At 57.9% G+C, this 15591-nt stretch overlaps 1 protein-coding gene across 8 annotated transcripts in view; it reads left to right on the forward strand.

The window, feature by feature from the left end:
- Positions 1 to 670: 670 nt before the first annotated feature.
- Positions 671 to 15591, forward strand: part of ATG16L2 (autophagy related 16 like 2) — a 28737-nt gene continuing 13816 nt past the window's right edge. For 2 of the 8 annotated variants that reach the window (XM_016921558.4, XM_016921557.3), the window contains exons 1-17: positions 674 to 867; positions 3035 to 3134; positions 4063 to 4162; positions 7970 to 8043; positions 8346 to 8597; positions 8780 to 8845; positions 9150 to 9263; positions 10349 to 10411; positions 11023 to 11131; positions 11590 to 11695; positions 12461 to 12531; positions 12806 to 12877; positions 12991 to 13111; positions 13476 to 13581; positions 14651 to 14800; positions 15021 to 15068; positions 15175 to 15276. In XM_016921558.4, the coding sequence (XP_016777047.1) occupies positions 750 to 867; positions 3035 to 3134; positions 4063 to 4162; positions 7970 to 8043; positions 8346 to 8597; positions 8780 to 8845; positions 9150 to 9263; positions 10349 to 10411; positions 11023 to 11131; positions 11590 to 11695; positions 12461 to 12531; positions 12806 to 12877; positions 12991 to 13111; positions 13476 to 13581; positions 14651 to 14800; positions 15021 to 15068; positions 15175 to 15276 (1772 nt within the window). In that variant the 5' untranslated portion in view covers positions 674 to 749. Of the gene's footprint in view, positions 868 to 2470; positions 2565 to 3034; positions 3135 to 4062; positions 4163 to 7969; positions 8044 to 8345; positions 8598 to 8779; positions 8846 to 9149; positions 9264 to 10348; positions 10412 to 11022; positions 11132 to 11589; positions 11696 to 12460; positions 12532 to 12805; positions 12878 to 12990; positions 13112 to 13475; positions 13582 to 14650; positions 14921 to 15020; positions 15069 to 15174; positions 15277 to 15591 lie in introns of all 8 variants that reach the window. The other 6 variants (XM_063783182.1, XM_016921561.4, XM_063783184.1 and 3 more) reach the window with 5 other exon arrangements.

Below are 15591 nucleotides of genomic sequence, written 5' to 3' on the forward strand. Positions count from 1 at the left end.
CAGCTGCACCCCTTTACTCTCAGGGACCTAAAATTTCGGCGACCATGTGGAGCCGTAAACCCTTCTGCCTCCTGTCCTCCCAACCCCGCACCCACCTGGCGTTTTCGTGTCACGGAACCTCTGCACGTGCTCTTCTCGAGGCCTAGAGTCCCTCTCTCCCTCTGGCCAACTCCTATTTCATCCCTCACAGACCCAACTCGAACGCCATCATCCCCGGAAAGCGGGGATTCCTCCCTTCAGTCTCTGCTTCCTTATCTTGCTGTTCTGCTGCGCCGCGCCCTCAGTGTACGCGCAGAGCCCGGGGCCTCTGGGTCCCTGGCTGGGCGCGCGGCCAGGAGCGCGACGGCCTGGGAAGCATCAGCGGCTCTCGAACTCGGCCCGGGCGCGGCGGGGTTAAGAGACCCGGGCCTTGAGGGCCCCGCCTCCGGAGCGCTCCACCCGCGTGGGGGAAGCCGCCCCGGAGGCTCCGACCTCGCTCCTGCTTATGACCCTCGCAGCCACAGGAGCCCCCACTTAGGTGAACATTTCGGACGGGACCCCGGCGGTTCAGACCCGGAGGCGGCTCCTCCCGGAGGCAGCTCCTCCCGGCGTCGGCCTTCGGTCCTCCCCGCCAAAGCCCTCTTGGGACAAGCCGGGGATTTCCCCGCCGCCGCCCGCCCCCTGGCGTCGCGGAGTCCCCGCGAGGCCCCGCCCCGGCCTGGCGCCGTCCTGGGCGGGAGGAACGCGCCGCTAGGCGGGAGAGCGCGGCCATGGCGGGGCCGGGCGTCCCCGGTGCCCCCGCAGCGCGCTGGAAACGCCACATCGTGCGGCAGCTGCGGCTTCGGGACCGTACGCAAAAGGCGCTTTTCCTGGAGCTGGTGCCGGCCTGTGAGTGCGCCCCGGTGCTGAGAGGATGGCGGCTGAGGGGACGCGGCTACGGGCGCGGGGAGAGGGTTTGGCTGGCTCCTCCGCCTGTGACCCGAGTGCGCTGTGCCTTATGCCTTGAGCCTGTGCGTTACGCCCATCCCGACTGCCAGGACTCCGCCCCTTGCCATCCAGGCTCTGGTTAGAACCTGGACGAGCCCCTCATGGTCCCCCTGCCCTCGTCGCCCCTCAGGACGGGCTCTGCCTCCCACAAGCTGGGCTTCCGAGACGCAAGTGCGTCCTCGGGTGTTGGTTTTGCAGGGTCTCTTTTGCCTCCCTACCCGGGCAGTCCCCGGGGCAGGGGCTTGATCAGTGCACTTAGTCTCGGTAGCGCAGTGAAAGAACGCGGGACTTGTCCAGAGCAGCCACTTATTGGCCCATCCGGAGAGGGGCGACACTCGGAACCTCTAAGGAGGAGGCTGTGCATCTCAGGCTCTGCCGCTGACAGGCGACGCTAGCACAGGCTTATGGAACACCTCCCTGTCAGCCTACCCAGCCTGAGGGGGCATCAGGGGGCCCCGGGCTGCTGGCGGATGCTGGCTGAGCCCAGCGAAGTCGGACTCTCAGAATTGTTTCTGGGCAGCTGGTCAGGATAGGGTGTGGCATTTCAAGAGGGGATGAACAGGTGTGCCTGTGTGTCGCACCTCTGGCCGCCTGCGATTTTATGTCTGTGGTTGGAAGTCTAACCACAATCCCTGCGGCTCTCTCACTGGGGCTAATCTTGGCCAAACCCCCACAATCAAATCTGCTCTTAGCCAGGAAAATTTCTCTGCAAGCTTCCAGGCTGCTGGTCCTCTACCTTCAGGGTTGCGAGGCCAGCCCCCACCTCCAGCAGCCACACTTCTCCACTGCTCAGACAGACAGTGGAACCGTCCAGTTTGAGGGAGGGGGTCACCGCCCCCCCAACCCCTGCCCCCCGCCTCGACCCAGAGAGCTGTGAGTCTGAGGGACTAGAGAGACCTGGAGGGCTGAAATCAGACTGAAGGGCCAGTCTTGAAACCTTGGGCAGATCACATCGCTAAGCCTCAGTCTTCTTACTTGTTAATTGGGTATAGAGACCTTCTTTAGGTTTGCTGGGTGCTGCAGTACCCTGGGGGCTGAGGTGGGGTTTTCATGAGAACTAGGCCAGGCCCAGGGCCTCAGTCAAGGTGACAGGGCACTGAGTGTGGGAAGGAAGTTGATGAGAAGGGAGCTAGGCCCGGACTTACCACCCCACCCTCCCCTGGATCTGGTGAGAAAAGAGGAAGTGACTGTTGATGGGGGAGGGTATTCCAGGGTCAAACCACCAACCTCCAGAATGTCTGCTGGATAATTGCTCAAGGACTTTCTATTCTGGCCTGGGGGTACCTTACACCAGGGCTGGGGAAGTTGGGATTATTTATTTATTTATTTATTTATTTGAGATGGAGTCTTTGCTCTGTTGCCCAGGCTGGAGTGCAGTGGTGTGATCTCCGCTCACTGCAAGCTCTGCCTCCCAAGTTCACACCTGTCTCCCGTCTCAGCCTCCCGAGTAGCTGGGACTACAGGCGCCTGCCACCACGCCTGGCTAATTTTTTGTATTTTTTAGTAGAGATGGGGTTTCACCGTGTTAGCCAGGATGGTCTCGATCTCCTGACCTCGTGATCCGCCCGCCTCAGCCTCCCAGAGCGCTGGGAATTCAGGTGTGAGCCACCGCGCCCGGCCGGGGATTATTTTTAAGTGCAGAAAGCTAGAGCCCTTGGAGGGGAAGTGACTTGCCAAAGGCCATTGACAGGTAGAGCTCGGTTTATTTCATCACTTTCTGGGGCTAAGCCTTGCTCTGAGGCAGGGATGAATCAATCCCAGGCCCCTTCCTTCCCTCAGGACCCTCAGCGGGCAGTACCCCGCAGTGGTCATCCTTCTGTCCCTGGGAGAGCAGGTCCTCTTCCACGTGGGCCTGGGGACCGGTGCTATGAGGACACTGCTAGGGCTGAAGGTCCTGTAGAACTGCACAGATGCCCCTCAGGCACAGGGCGGAGGCCAGCCTGCCAGAAGCTTCCCCATCCCTAGCATCTCTGGGCTCCTGCAGCCCTTTTAGCTGGAGATAAATTGCATGCCAGGGGGCTGCTGGGTATCTGTCTCTGCCCCAGGCTCACTCTCTTGCACTCTCCAGATAACCATCTCTTAGAGAAGGCTGAGCTGCTGGACAAGTTCTCAAAGAAGCTGCAGCCGGAGCCAAACACTGTCACTCCCACCACCCACCAGGGCCCCTGGTGAGTGTATGTGGGTCCGTGGTCACAAAGGGCTGCCTGTGCTGGGGCCCTGCCCCTACTGCCTGTGCTGGGTTCATTCTCTCCCTAGTGCCTCATCAGCCCTTGGCTGCTGCCCAGGGGTGGTGGGGGTGGTGGAGGTGGTGGGGGTGGTGGGGGAGGCAGGCCCTTGGCCTTCCCACAGGCCAGCTGTTTAGAATCTCTTTCCCCTCCACCTTTCTTTGTCCATCTCTCTGCATTTGTCCCATCTCCTTCCCCTCCCACCCCTATACTTATGTCTTTTCCCTTTCTCAGTCTTTTTCCATTTCCCTGTTCCTTGCCTGATGCCTAAAGAAAGGGTCTTGCTACCTGTTGCAAAGAGGGAGTAAAGATGAGAACCAGGAATAGGTTGGGGCTCAGAGTTGGGAGGTGTTTTGCTTTTTTTTTTTTGAGACGGAGTCTGGCTCTGTCACCCAGGCTGGAGTGCAGTGGCGTGATCTCAGCTCACTGCAACCTCCGCCTCCTGGGTTCAAGCAATTCTCCTGCCTCAGCCTCCTGGAGCGTGCACCACCACCCCCGGCTAATATTTGTATTTTTAGTAGAGACGGGGTTTCACCATGTTGGCCAGGATGGTCTCGATCTCTTGATCTTGTGATCCTTCCACCTCAGCCTCCCAAAGTGCTGGGATCACAGGTGTGAGCCACCACGCCTGACTGGGAGGTGCTTCTTGAGAAGGGTCCTTGGCCAAGGCCTAGGGGAATCTTAGAGCAGAGGAGTCATGGACAGCTCATTTCTAGAGACTTGCCTTTTCCTTTACTGGCTTGCTGGCTTCCATCTTCCCAGGACGAAGTTAATGGCTCTTGTTTTAGGCTTTTCATGTAGCATCGCTTGGGTGCCTTTGGGCACTTGGGTGAACCGGGGGACATTGAGCACCACTCTGATTGGTTGGCAGGGAGGAGTCAGAGCTTGACTCAGACCAAGTCCCATCACTGGTCGCACTGAGGGTGAAGTGGCAGGAGGAGGAGGAGGGGCTCCGGCTGGTCTGTGGTGAGGTAAGTTGGGAAGGGGTCTGAAAATGGGGTAGAGAGATGTGGTCCAAGGGAGCCAGCCAGTGAGGGGTACTCCTGTGTTTGCTGAATTCTCCAAGCCCAGAGCTGCAAGCATTGAGTGAGCCCTAGTGTGTGCCAGGCCCTGACCTGAAGCTGAGCAGGGGTCAGAGTGCCCTGGGCAGCCCAGGATGAAGTGGGCTCCAACAGCAGCTGGAGGGAGTTAGGTGTGCAAGGGCCTGGCAGCCCATTTCCCTTCCACATGGTTTAGCCTGCTCTGCTCACTACTCCATGGCTCACCCCTCGCCCAGCCATCCCCAAGGCCTAGCACCAGTTGATGCTCAATATACATTTGCAGACTACAGAAGTTAGGTTCATTTAGCGCATTGGCAGGGTGTGGACGCTCCACCTGACACTACCGCCTTCCCTGCCCCTTTGCAACAGTGTCTCTTGGCTTCTCTTTCACCATGCTCTCCTGGTTTCCTTCTCATTTCTGTGATTGTTGCCTCTGAACTTCCTTCACTGGCTCCTTCCCCTCCTCCCTATTCCCGTCCCTTCAAATGTGGGTGTTCTTGGGGTTCACTGACCCCCATTTTTTCTGTTTGCCAACTCTCAGTTCTGTCTCTAGCCGAGCCTTCTTTCTGAGCTTGACTCTCTTGCTCAGCTGCTTTTTGGAGATCACATCTAAAATCAGGCTCACCATCTCCCCCAGAATTTGGCCCACACCGTTTTGGGAGTTGACTCCTTGCAGGCATTGGGCTAAACATTGTCTCAGTTAATCCTTCACAACTTTATGGTTGTAGAGGAGGAAACTGAGGCTTGGAGAGGTAGAGCCAGGATTTGAGCCCTTCTCACACAAATCAACTTCTGTGCTCTCCATTCATTCTCTCAACATCTATTGACAGTTGCTATATCCAAAGTACGGGGAATGCAACAATAAACAAGACCTGGCCCCATGGGGCTTCCAGTCCTCTGAAAGAGACTGTGATAGCCCAGGAAATACACATCCAGTCACAGAATGGCAAGTCACCTGCCCAACAGAAATGCGGGCATAGGTACGGACTCATTTGAGAACCTTTCCCTAGAGCTGCTGTTGTAGGTCCAATTTAATATTTGTTTGAGAGGTGATTCTCAAACATCTGACCCCCACACCACCCCCAGCCTCTGGGCTGTGAACTCCCCAAGCCCTGGGATGTCTTGGTTTGCCTCCGAGGCAAACCTATATCCTTAGGGCCTGTGTCCACAGTCCATTCCATACTAATGACTATTTGTAGACTAAGCGATGAATGAGGTGGGCTGTCCTTCCTGTCTTCCTGTGACTGCCCCCCAGTCGTTCTCACACATGCTGGAAATGCAGGGGCACCTCTGACTCTTCCCAGCCCTCCATCCTGAGCTGGTCACAAGCTCATGTTGACTCTATCTCCAAATCCATCAATGTTTCTCTGTTTCTTGTACCATATCTGACATGGTACAAGTAACTTTCATCCTGCCCTGGAACACTTCTTTAGCACTCTCTGTCCCTTCTCCATACAGCTTTCAGAGTGACATATTTTAATTAAAAAAAAAAAAGATCTCCATTAAAGACAAGCAATACACAAAACATGCTTGTAAACAAGTCAAGAGAATAGAAGCCATAGAGTAAAAAGTAAAAGCCCGTCTTACTACCTCTGTCCCCATGGTTAGTGTGCTGTAGATCTTCCAAAGCTCCTAGCCTGGCTCCCCCGTCGAGCTCCCCAGGCTCTTGTCGCATTTCCTGCCACGCTCATCTCTGAGCTCCCAGCTCCCTTTGCCTGGGATACTTTCCCTGGCCCCCAGCACTCCTTCCCAGGACACACACCAGCCAGTACCCATTGGATGCGCCAGAGGATGGGGGCAGTGAGGAGGCTTTTTCTTTTCTTTCTTTTTTTTTTTTTGAGACGGAGTCTCGCTCTGTTGCCCAGGCTGGAGTACAGTCGCGTCATCTCGGCTCGCTGCAACCTCCGCCTCCCGGGTTCACGCCATTCTCCTGCCTCAGCCTCCCGAGTAGCTGGGACTACAGGCGCCCGCCACCATGCCCGGCTAATTTTTTGTATTTTTAGTAGAGACGGGGTTTCACCATGTTAGCCAGGATGGTTTTGATCTCCTGACCTCGTGATCCGCCCGCCTTGGCCTCCCAAAGTGCTGGGATTACAGGCGTGAGCCACGGCACCCGGCCTTTTCTTTTCTTTTGTAAAAATTTCTCTAGTAGTTCCACACATCACAAGCATTTATCATTATTATTAACTTTTTATTTTAAAATAATTATAGATTCACAGGAAGTTGGAAGGATAGTCCAGAGTTCCTGCATCCCCTTCCCCCAGCATCTCCTGCTGGCTACATCTTACATAACTATAGTACCCACAACCAGGAAACTGGGATTGGTATGAAGTGTGTATATGTCCTTTGTCATTTTATCACGTGTAGATTTGTGTAACCATCAAGATATGGCACTGTTTCACCACTACAAAGATCTCTTTCTTATTACCCCTTTTTAGTCACATTCACCCCTCTCCCCCCAACCATCCCTAACCCCTGGCAAGTACTAATCTGTTTTCCACCTCTACTACTTGAATTTTGAAAGGCATACAATAAAATATTGAATGGTACAACACAACATAAATGAAAGCAAGTGACAAGTGAGAAAGTGGAGGTGGTGATCAGATTGCTCAGTGGTGAAAAGAATTATGTTATAAATGGGGCCAACTATGAATAAAGGTGCCCCAACCCGCATGTGCAGATTCCTTCTTCGCAGACTCACTCACATAGCGCGTCATGTCAGTGCAGGTGGCAGCGCCAACCGTGCTCCTCAGTCTGTCCTCATCAGGCCCACGTGAGAACACAGGAACAGATTAGCAACAAGAGCCCCCAGCCTTGGCCTGGGCCAGAGGCGCCTCTGGCCCTCATGTTCTCTTGTCACACTGGTGGGAGCTGCCTTGCCTGGGGTCTGTCTCTCCCACCGACCCTGCTTGGCTCTGGGTTGAAGGCAAACGAGTGAGGCGGGAGTGCAGATGAAATGACCCTCACCCACTCTCCTGGGCTGCCAGCACTGTTCCCATATTGAGTCTGGGCCCTGGCTCCCCGAGTCGCCTGATCTTAGCCTTGTGTGCCTCTGCGCAGGGCCTCTCGATGCTGAGACCTGTGCTTGGGCAGGCCTGGGTTGGGTGAGGCCAGGAAGCCAGCAGGGAGGGGTGGGGAACAGAACTCACATTCCCCTGACCAGCCTGGAGGGTGATGCAGTTAGGTAGGTGGCTTGTGCCCAAATCTCTTAGCTACGTGACTTTGGGCAAGACACTTAAACCTCTCTGTCGGTGTCCTTGTCTGTGAAGTGAGAGTGGCAGTACCAGCCTCCCGGTGTGGTGAGGATGGAAGGAGCGTGTAGCCTGCTGGGAACATCATGGCGCCCGAGGGCCGGATGGGCATTTGGCAGCCTCTGCGCGAGGAGTCCTCGCAGTGGTTATGCATGGTGCTGGGAGCGGAGCGCTGGCTTCCCACTCTTCAGGCGAGGCAGTGGAGCGGGTTGCTCTTGCCAGAGAGGTTCCTAGTAGGGTCGCAGAGAAACGAAGCGGCACGGCGAGGATTGGGACCCAGGGCTGACTCCAGAGCCCGAGGGCCTTCCACTGCTCCACAAACAACAGCGCGTCCCTGTGCAAGGTCCCAAACCTGTGTGGGGCTCAGCTTGCTTTTCAGGAAGGGGGCGGGCAGGGGAGCAGCCGACTCCCTTAGCGCCTTCGGCCCCGGAGGGACTGGAGGCCTGGAGGGGCCTCAGCGCCGCCGTGCCCACCTGTCCGCCCCCAGATGGCCTACCAGGTGGTGGAGAAGAGCGCGGCCCTGGGCACGCTGGAGTCGGAGCTGCAGCAGAGGCAAAGCAGGTGAGGCGGGGGCGGGGGCGGGAGGGACCGCGCCCACCTCAGGGAGGCCCGGGGCCAACTATGCGGGAGGCGGGGGGAATGGCGCGGGCCGAGATCTTTCCCTACGTCCCCCCGACCCCATCGGTTGGTGCCAGAGGACCGAACGGCTGGGCTCTGAGGGCGAAGGCTTGGGGGAGACCTGGCTTAGCCACCCGGCTAGCCGCGTTTGGCATGGGCAGGTCTGTCTCTGCTCCGAGGCATATTCCCACTGGGCAGTGACGGGGGAAGCTTGGGACCCACTATCCGCTCTTTCCGTCCTCCAGGCTGGCAGCCCTGGAGGCCCGCGTGGCGCAGCTGCGAGAGGCGCGGGCGCAACAGGCCCAGCAGGTGGAGGAGTGGCGGGCGCAGAATGCGGTCCAGCGGGCAGCCTACGAGGCGCTGCGCGCGCACGTCGGGCTCCGGGAGGCGGCACTGCGCAGGCTCCAGGAAGAGGCGCGCGACCTGCTGGAGAGGCTCGTGCAGCGCAAGGCGCGCGCCGCGGCCGAGCGCAACCTGCGCAACGAGCGCCGGGAGCGGTGAGGGAGCAGGCCCCGCCCCTCCTGAGGAAAGGCCCCGCCCCTGCAGGGAGGAGTCGGGCTTCGCTGGTGTCTGGAAGGGAAGGGGGCAGCAGCCGCCCCCTGGAGGAAGGGACCGGGTCTAGCCCCGCCTGCGTGCGAGGCGCCGCGCCAGGGTCTCAGGATGCTTTTTACCCAACAAGGGCCAAGCAGGCGCGGGTGTCCCAGGAGCTGAAGAAGGCTGCCAAGCGGACCGTGAGCATCAGCGAGTAAGAGTGGGGATGGGCCGGTCCGACCCTTGCGTTCTGCCTCCCGCCCCGCCTGCCTGCGGCGACCCAGGCTGCCGACTGTACTTGTGCATAGCCCCGTCCTGAGGCCCCCAAGTGGTCGGGGCCCACGAGACACCTGCAGAGGACCGTGTGGTCGTAGGAGCCTGCATGCGTGACCGCTGCACGTGTACACCCACACAGAACCCTCATCACTGGGAATTCCTGTCTTCAGCGTATCCTGTGCTGGGGTCGGGAGGGGCTGGCTTGGTCCCTTGGCCTTTCTGAACTTCATTACCTCTCCTAGGGGCCCGGACACCCTAGGCGATGGGATGAGGGAGAGAAGGGAGACTCTGGCTCTGGCCCCTGAGCCAGAGCCCCTGGAGAAGGAAGCTTGTGAGAAGTGGAAGAGGCCATTCAGGTGAGGACCCAGGTGACAGTCTCAGAGCTCTGAGCTGAGCCCCACCCCAGAGGCTGCCAGGGTCTTCCTCTTGGACCTTGGAGTCAGCTCTTGGGTTGGGAGGGGGCTTGAGGAGAGGCCAGAAAGCTCAGATCTCCCAGGGCTAGTCTGACCTCCATTGTCTGGAGCCACTTGGGGTCAGTTCCATCTCACCCCCCCAACCCCTACCCTCCTTCTTGGGATCAGAGCTCTGGGGGTGGGGTGTCAGGCTTCTGAATAGCTGTCACCAGGAAAGAACCTGTGGGCAAAGCCCAGAGCCCAGTCATGGCAGGCATGTGTGCGCAGCCATAGGTGTGCAAGCATGTGCATCCGCAGGGACATGAGGCCACAGGTGTGTACAAGCTTGACTGAGCCCGTCTGTATGTGTGAATATATAAGCATGTGTAGATGTGTGCTCACACTTGTGGGACCTGATTGGGGCTTCAGACCTTGGGTGCCTGTCCGCAGGGTCTCCTCCATCCTTCTTGATTTGCCTGTCATTGAGGCTGCCCCCTCTGGGCCCCATTCCCCAGCCTAACACCTCTTCTCAGTCTTTACTTGCAGGTCCCTGGTGTCCAGGCCTTGGGGCAGTGAAGAAACCGTGGGGAGGGGCATGAGATGCCAGTCCCCAAAGTCCTTGGGAGCCCTTGTGGGCCAAGTCATTGTAGGACACACCCTCTCCTGGGCATTGCTGAGGTCACCCAGTGAGCCTAGGCTCCCCCCTCCTCCCATCCCCAGCCTGGGGGAACCTTCAGCATCTCTCCTCCCTGTAGGCCCCGGCTCAGCTTCCCAGGAACTTTTGTTGGTGGGTACTAGTAGGGTAAGGCAGTTCTTCCCATCATGAGGGAGACCTTGGGAGACTTTCATTACCAAATCCATTGCTGCCCCGACCTTCCTGGGACTGATCTGGGTCACCCTAGTCTCCTGATCTTGGAGAAGTCAAGTTCTTATCCCAGACTTGAGAGGTTACAAGCCTCCAGGTCTCTGGCAAAGTGTGGAGATGATGGACAGCCATTTGTACACACACCAGCCAGTCCCTTAGCATATCTCTCTTGGTTTTGTCTCAGGTCTGCCTCAGCCACCTCCCTGACGCTGTCCCACTGTGTGGATGTGGTGAAGGGGCTTCTGGAGTAAGTGTGTGTGTGCCTGTGTGTGCACCCACGTGTGTGTCGGGCTCCCCAGCCCAGGCTTGGTCTGTGTCTGCGCCTCGACCTGTCCATCCCTGTGATGTGCAGCTGTCTGCCTGTGAGTCTGTTGGACCTTGGAGACAGGAGCCAGGTGAATGGCCTCAGCCCCGGCCCCGGTTCAGCTGTCTTCCAGGTTCTGTCCTCACAAGGGTCTGTCTTTATTCAAGGTCGTCACAGGGGACCAAGAGCTCCAGCCTCAGGCAGGGCAGGAGCTCCTACTCAATTGGGAAAAATGCTCTGAAATGTCAGGGACTCATTCAGAGTCACAGAGCCAAGCAGTGGCAAGACTGGGATTGAAACCCCGGCCCTGAGGTTTCTTTGCACCCACCAACCCTACCCTGCTCCTGTGTCTGCCTCTGTGTGCTCCCCACCCCGTCTCCACACCAACCCCTGGGGTCGAGGCTGGGTTGGGGAATTCTCTCGCTGCTCCTTGGGGCCATGTTCTGCCGCCTGCCATGTCTGCTTCCTATGGTTGATGCCTCAGGGGAGCTGGAGGCTCCCACCTGAGAAGGACTTGCTGAATGCCCTCCTGACCCCAACCCACCTTACCCCAGTTTTAAGAAGAGGAGAGGCCACTCAATTGGGGGAGCCCCTGAGCAGCGATACCAGATCATCCCTGTGTGTGTGGCTGCCCGACTTCCTACCCGGGCTCAGGATGTGCTGGTAAGGGAGGAGCTGAGCCACATGGGTGGGGCAGTGGTGAGAGAGTGCAGGCACAGGGGTGGTCTCGGCACCAGGGGTGGTCCCAAGAGGCCAGGGAAGCAAGGCTGGGCTCCTCAGCAGGAGCAGGAGGCTGCCTCCCACAGCCTGTGGTGGGAGCCACTCAAGCATGTTATGATGTGGGCATGAGCCGGGGAGGGAGAGAGAGGAGCTGGGAGGCCAGGAGGCCAGGCAGGAGAGTAGAGTAGCATAGCACGGAGGCTGCTGCAGGGGTCCAGGCAGAGGTGAGAACACCTGGTGGGGTCGGGTTTGAAACTCAGAGTGTGGACAGAGAAACTGGGGAGGGGGATACCACATCTGCAGCAGGCTGTGTCTGCACAGGCACCGGTAAGAGGGCCCGTGAGCACTCACAGAGACATGCGCGGGGAGGGCCGGGGCACCAACCTCCCCTTTCCCCACAGGATGCCCACCTCTCTGAGGTCAATGCTGTTCGTTTTGGCCCCAACAGCAGCCTCCTGGCCACTGGAGGGGCTGACCGCCTGATCCACCTCTGGAATGTTGTGGGAAGTAAGGAGCCCTCCCCTGCAGGCCAACTTGGTGCTTCTCTCCAGACCCTCTCCTCAGCTCACTCCTTGGTGGGCAGAGGTCTTGGATCTCTTTGTGTTTCTCTATCTGGAATATTCTGTGGGCAGTGACTAGACAATGCCTTGGAAAGAGTGAGACTCTGGGCTCACTGTTCTGAAGAAGGGTGGAGCCTCCTGGCTCCTAGGGTCCAGATTTGCAGGATGGGGAGGGCTGAGTTCAGATGGTCCCTGATGGGGGTTGGTGGGGGTCCCCTATCATGAGGTCCTACAGGGACAGGCCCTTGAAGAGCAGTTCCCTGAGTCTACCAGGTGACCCTCTTCTAGCATCACTTGAGCTCTCAGAACTCAGGTAAGAGACAAGTATGAACTGTTGGCCTTGTCCCAAGCTCTGTGCTCTGGAGAGGGGGTGTCCTGGGGAGTCAGAGCCGGCTCCTGGGGGCTTCCTAGAAAAGGCAAGTTTCTGGCTGGCCTGATCCTGGCTTGCTGCGTGCTCTACATAGTCCCTTCTCCCTGGTCCTCTCTAGCCTGGTCTGTGAAATGACTAGCTGTCCCTGGGACCCAGTGCCAGCAGTTAGGGGAGGTGTAGTCTCCAGCCCAGGCCCGCAGAACAGACCCAACGATTCTGTCTTCTAACCTGGGGATGTGTCGGGGGGTGGGGCGGGAACTGATCTTCCGCTCTCAATCCCAATTCCTCCATTTTGTGAGGTTAAGACCTCATTTCAACTGTCCCTTCCCCTGGTCCTCCCAGGTCGCCTGGAGGCCAACCAGACCCTGGAGGGAGCTGGTGGCAGCATCACCAGTGTGGACTTTGACCCCTCGGTGAGGAACTTTGCCCCAGTGGCATGGGATTGTGCCCTCTCTGATCTCCGCACTGGGCAGGTGGGGGCTGTGGGACCTGAGGGCGCAACATGGATACCCTAGAACCAGGCCCCTGGGCTCTTACACAGATCCTCCTCCTTGGGCCGGAGGCTCCTTTGCCTGCCTTGGTGACCTGGGCCGTGGGAAGCTGTGAGGCAGCCCCTAGCCTCATTCTGTGGCCCGAAAAATGTTGCCTCCGGCTTGGCACCTCTCACTTCCTCTCCCATTTCTCCAGGGCTACCAGGTTTTAGCAGCAACTTACAACCAGGCTGCCCAGCTCTGGAAGGTGGGGGAGGCACAGTCCAAGGTGAGGCCTGACTGGGGAGGCTGCCTGGAGGTCAGAGGTCATACCTCAGGACTAGGGGGCCTGTTATGGGGTCTTGGCCAAACTCTTGATCCGTACCTGGGGCCGGGGTACAGGAGACACTGTCTGGACACAAGGATAAGGTGACAGCTGCCAAATTCAAGCTAACGAGGCACCAGGCAGTGACTGGGAGCCGCGACCGGACAGTGAAGGAGTGGGACCTCGGCCGTGCCTATTGTGAGCCCGAGCCCCAGCCCCACCTCCCCTCCCCACCAGCCAGGAGCCCCAGGCCAGGGCACAAGGGACCTCACCTGCTCTCTGGGAGTGGCTCTGAGATTCATAGGCATTTGGGGGTGAAACCTCTCAAGGCCCTCCAGTTCCCTAATGGTATCCCCCAGTGGTGTTTTCTGTCTGGTTTCTTGGTGACCTCAGGCTGTGGGTAGGAAAAAGACGTGGGTGAGCCCTGTGCTGGGAAGCAGAAGACCTGGGTTCTAGTCTTGGGAGGACACCGGGTTCTGGGCCTCAGCTTCTCCATATGTCCTGTGGGGTGGCTCCCGACAACCCTCCTCTGAGGCCCTGGGGTCTGCTGCTTGGTCCCCAGGCTCCAGGACCATCAATGTCCTTTCCTACTGTAATGACGTGGTGTGTGGGGACCATATCATCATTAGTGGCCACAATGACCAGAAGATCCGGTTCTGGGACAGCAGGTGACAGGCACAGGCTGGGGGAGGACTTGGGGAGGGCTGGGGACAGGGCTCCCAAGTTCTTGTTCCTTTCTCTGGCCATGGCAGGAGGAGTCTTGGTGGCACTTTGGGCAGGCAAGGCTGTGGGGCTGGCACTGCCAGCTAGTGCCTCTTGGCTGGGCTCAGCTCCCGCAGGAAGCTGTGCCACTGTCTTCATGGCTCTTGGTCCAATGCTGGACTCCGCCTGGACCTTGCAACCAAGATGGAGATGTACCTTTTTCCATTTAGTTACCACTTTTATATCAAAAGGAAAAAAATTCTTTTAACTGTTTTTTAAACCAAAGACCCTAACTTTGGGCTTGAATTGTTTATAAAAGCAAAGCTAGAGCCCGGGCGTGGTGGCTCATACCTGTAATCCCAGCTGTTTGTTTGGGAGGCCGAGGCGGGCAGATCACCTGAGGTCAGGAGTTTGAGACCAGCCTAGCCAACATGGCGAAACCCTGTCTCTACTAAAAATATTAGCTGGGTGTGGTGGCAGATGCCTGTAATCGCAGCTACTTGGGAGGCTGAGGCAGGGGAATGGCTTGAACCCGGGAGGCAGAGGTTGCAGTGAGACCAGATTGCGCCACTGCCCTCCAGCCTGGGCGACAGAGCGAGATGTCTCAAACCAAAACCAAAACCAAAACCAAAACCAAAACAAAACAAAAAAACAAAGCTAGAGCCAGTGCTAGGCCTGCCTCAAGCCTTTACTCACTGATCTCCAGCAATTACTGTTTGCAACCCTTCCTTCTCTCTCTCATATTTTTTAAAGACGAGACTTCATTGCTCAGATGATATGGTTCTTATTTAGTGACCCAAAGGTTTCAAAGGCTCCAGCTTTCAAATCAAAGTCTGTCTAAGTTCCTTGATGGAGGCAGCTGGCTGCAGTGGGGAGAAGGGAGATGAGTCACTCACAGCTTTTACCCCAGCGATCCAGGGCCCTGGGGTTCCTCCGGACTTGGTTAGCTAGGAAAGCTGCTGCGCCTGGCCCCTTCCTGTCAGGAGTGGCCTGGCTAGGTTGTTCCTCATCCCTGTCTCTGTCCTTGTTCCTCAGGGGGCCCCACTGCACCCAGGTCATCCCTGTGCAGGGCCGGGTCACCTCCCTGAGCCTCAGCCACGACCAACTGCACCTGCTCAGCTGTTCCCGAGACAACACACTCAAGGTCATCGACCTGCGTGTCAGCAACATCCGCCAGGTGTTCAGGTACCAGCCTCATGCCTGCTGACCCTGTGGCCTTTGCTGGGACAGCTGAGCCTCTCTTCTCCTGTAATAGACCCTCTTGGAGCCCTCCCTGGAGGCCCCTCCAGACCAGGTCCTGCTGAGGTACCAAACCCCTCGACAAAGAGGAAGCTCTGGAAGCTCCCTGCAGAGGGCAGAGACTAGTGATGACCTCTGTTCTGACCCCAGCCATGTCTGTCCTCAGGGCCGATGGCTTCAAGTGTGGTTCTGACTGGACGAAAGCTGTGTTCAGGTATGTCCGTGAGAGCATATGCCTGTGTCCTAGTGTGCCCTGCCGGACCCTGTGTGTGCCCTCCCCTCTGACCCCCTGTTTTCTTGCTCTGCTGTGGCCACTACAGCCCGGACAGAAGCTATGCACTGGCAGGCTCCTGTGATGGGGCCCTTTACATCTGGGATGTGGACACCGGGAAACTGGAGAGCAGACTTCAGGGACCCCATTGGTGAGCATGGCCTCCACCTGGCCACCTGCCTGGCCCCAGTCCTGCCAGGCTGATTCCAGGTTCTGACATACTGGGACCCTGGAGTCCCCAGCCCTTGTCCCTCCACCTTCCACCCGACCAGAGCCCTTTGCAGTTCACAAGGTACTTTCCACACGCACTTGGGTCCATCCTTTCCACAGCCCTGTGAGCTAACTTTACAGATAAGGAAACAGGCTCAAGAGAGGGCCTCAAACTACCCAGGTCCAGCAGTCGGGGCAGAGCCAGGTTGCAGGCGCAGTTCCTGAAGCCCCCCTGAAGCCTGCCCCTCCCTTTCCC

Source organism: Pan troglodytes, chromosome 9 (genome assembly GCF_028858775.2).
Source record: "Pan troglodytes isolate AG18354 chromosome 9, NHGRI_mPanTro3-v2.0_pri, whole genome shotgun sequence".
In the NCBI taxonomy this organism is placed as follows: Eukaryota; Metazoa; Chordata; class Mammalia; order Primates; family Hominidae; genus Pan; species Pan troglodytes.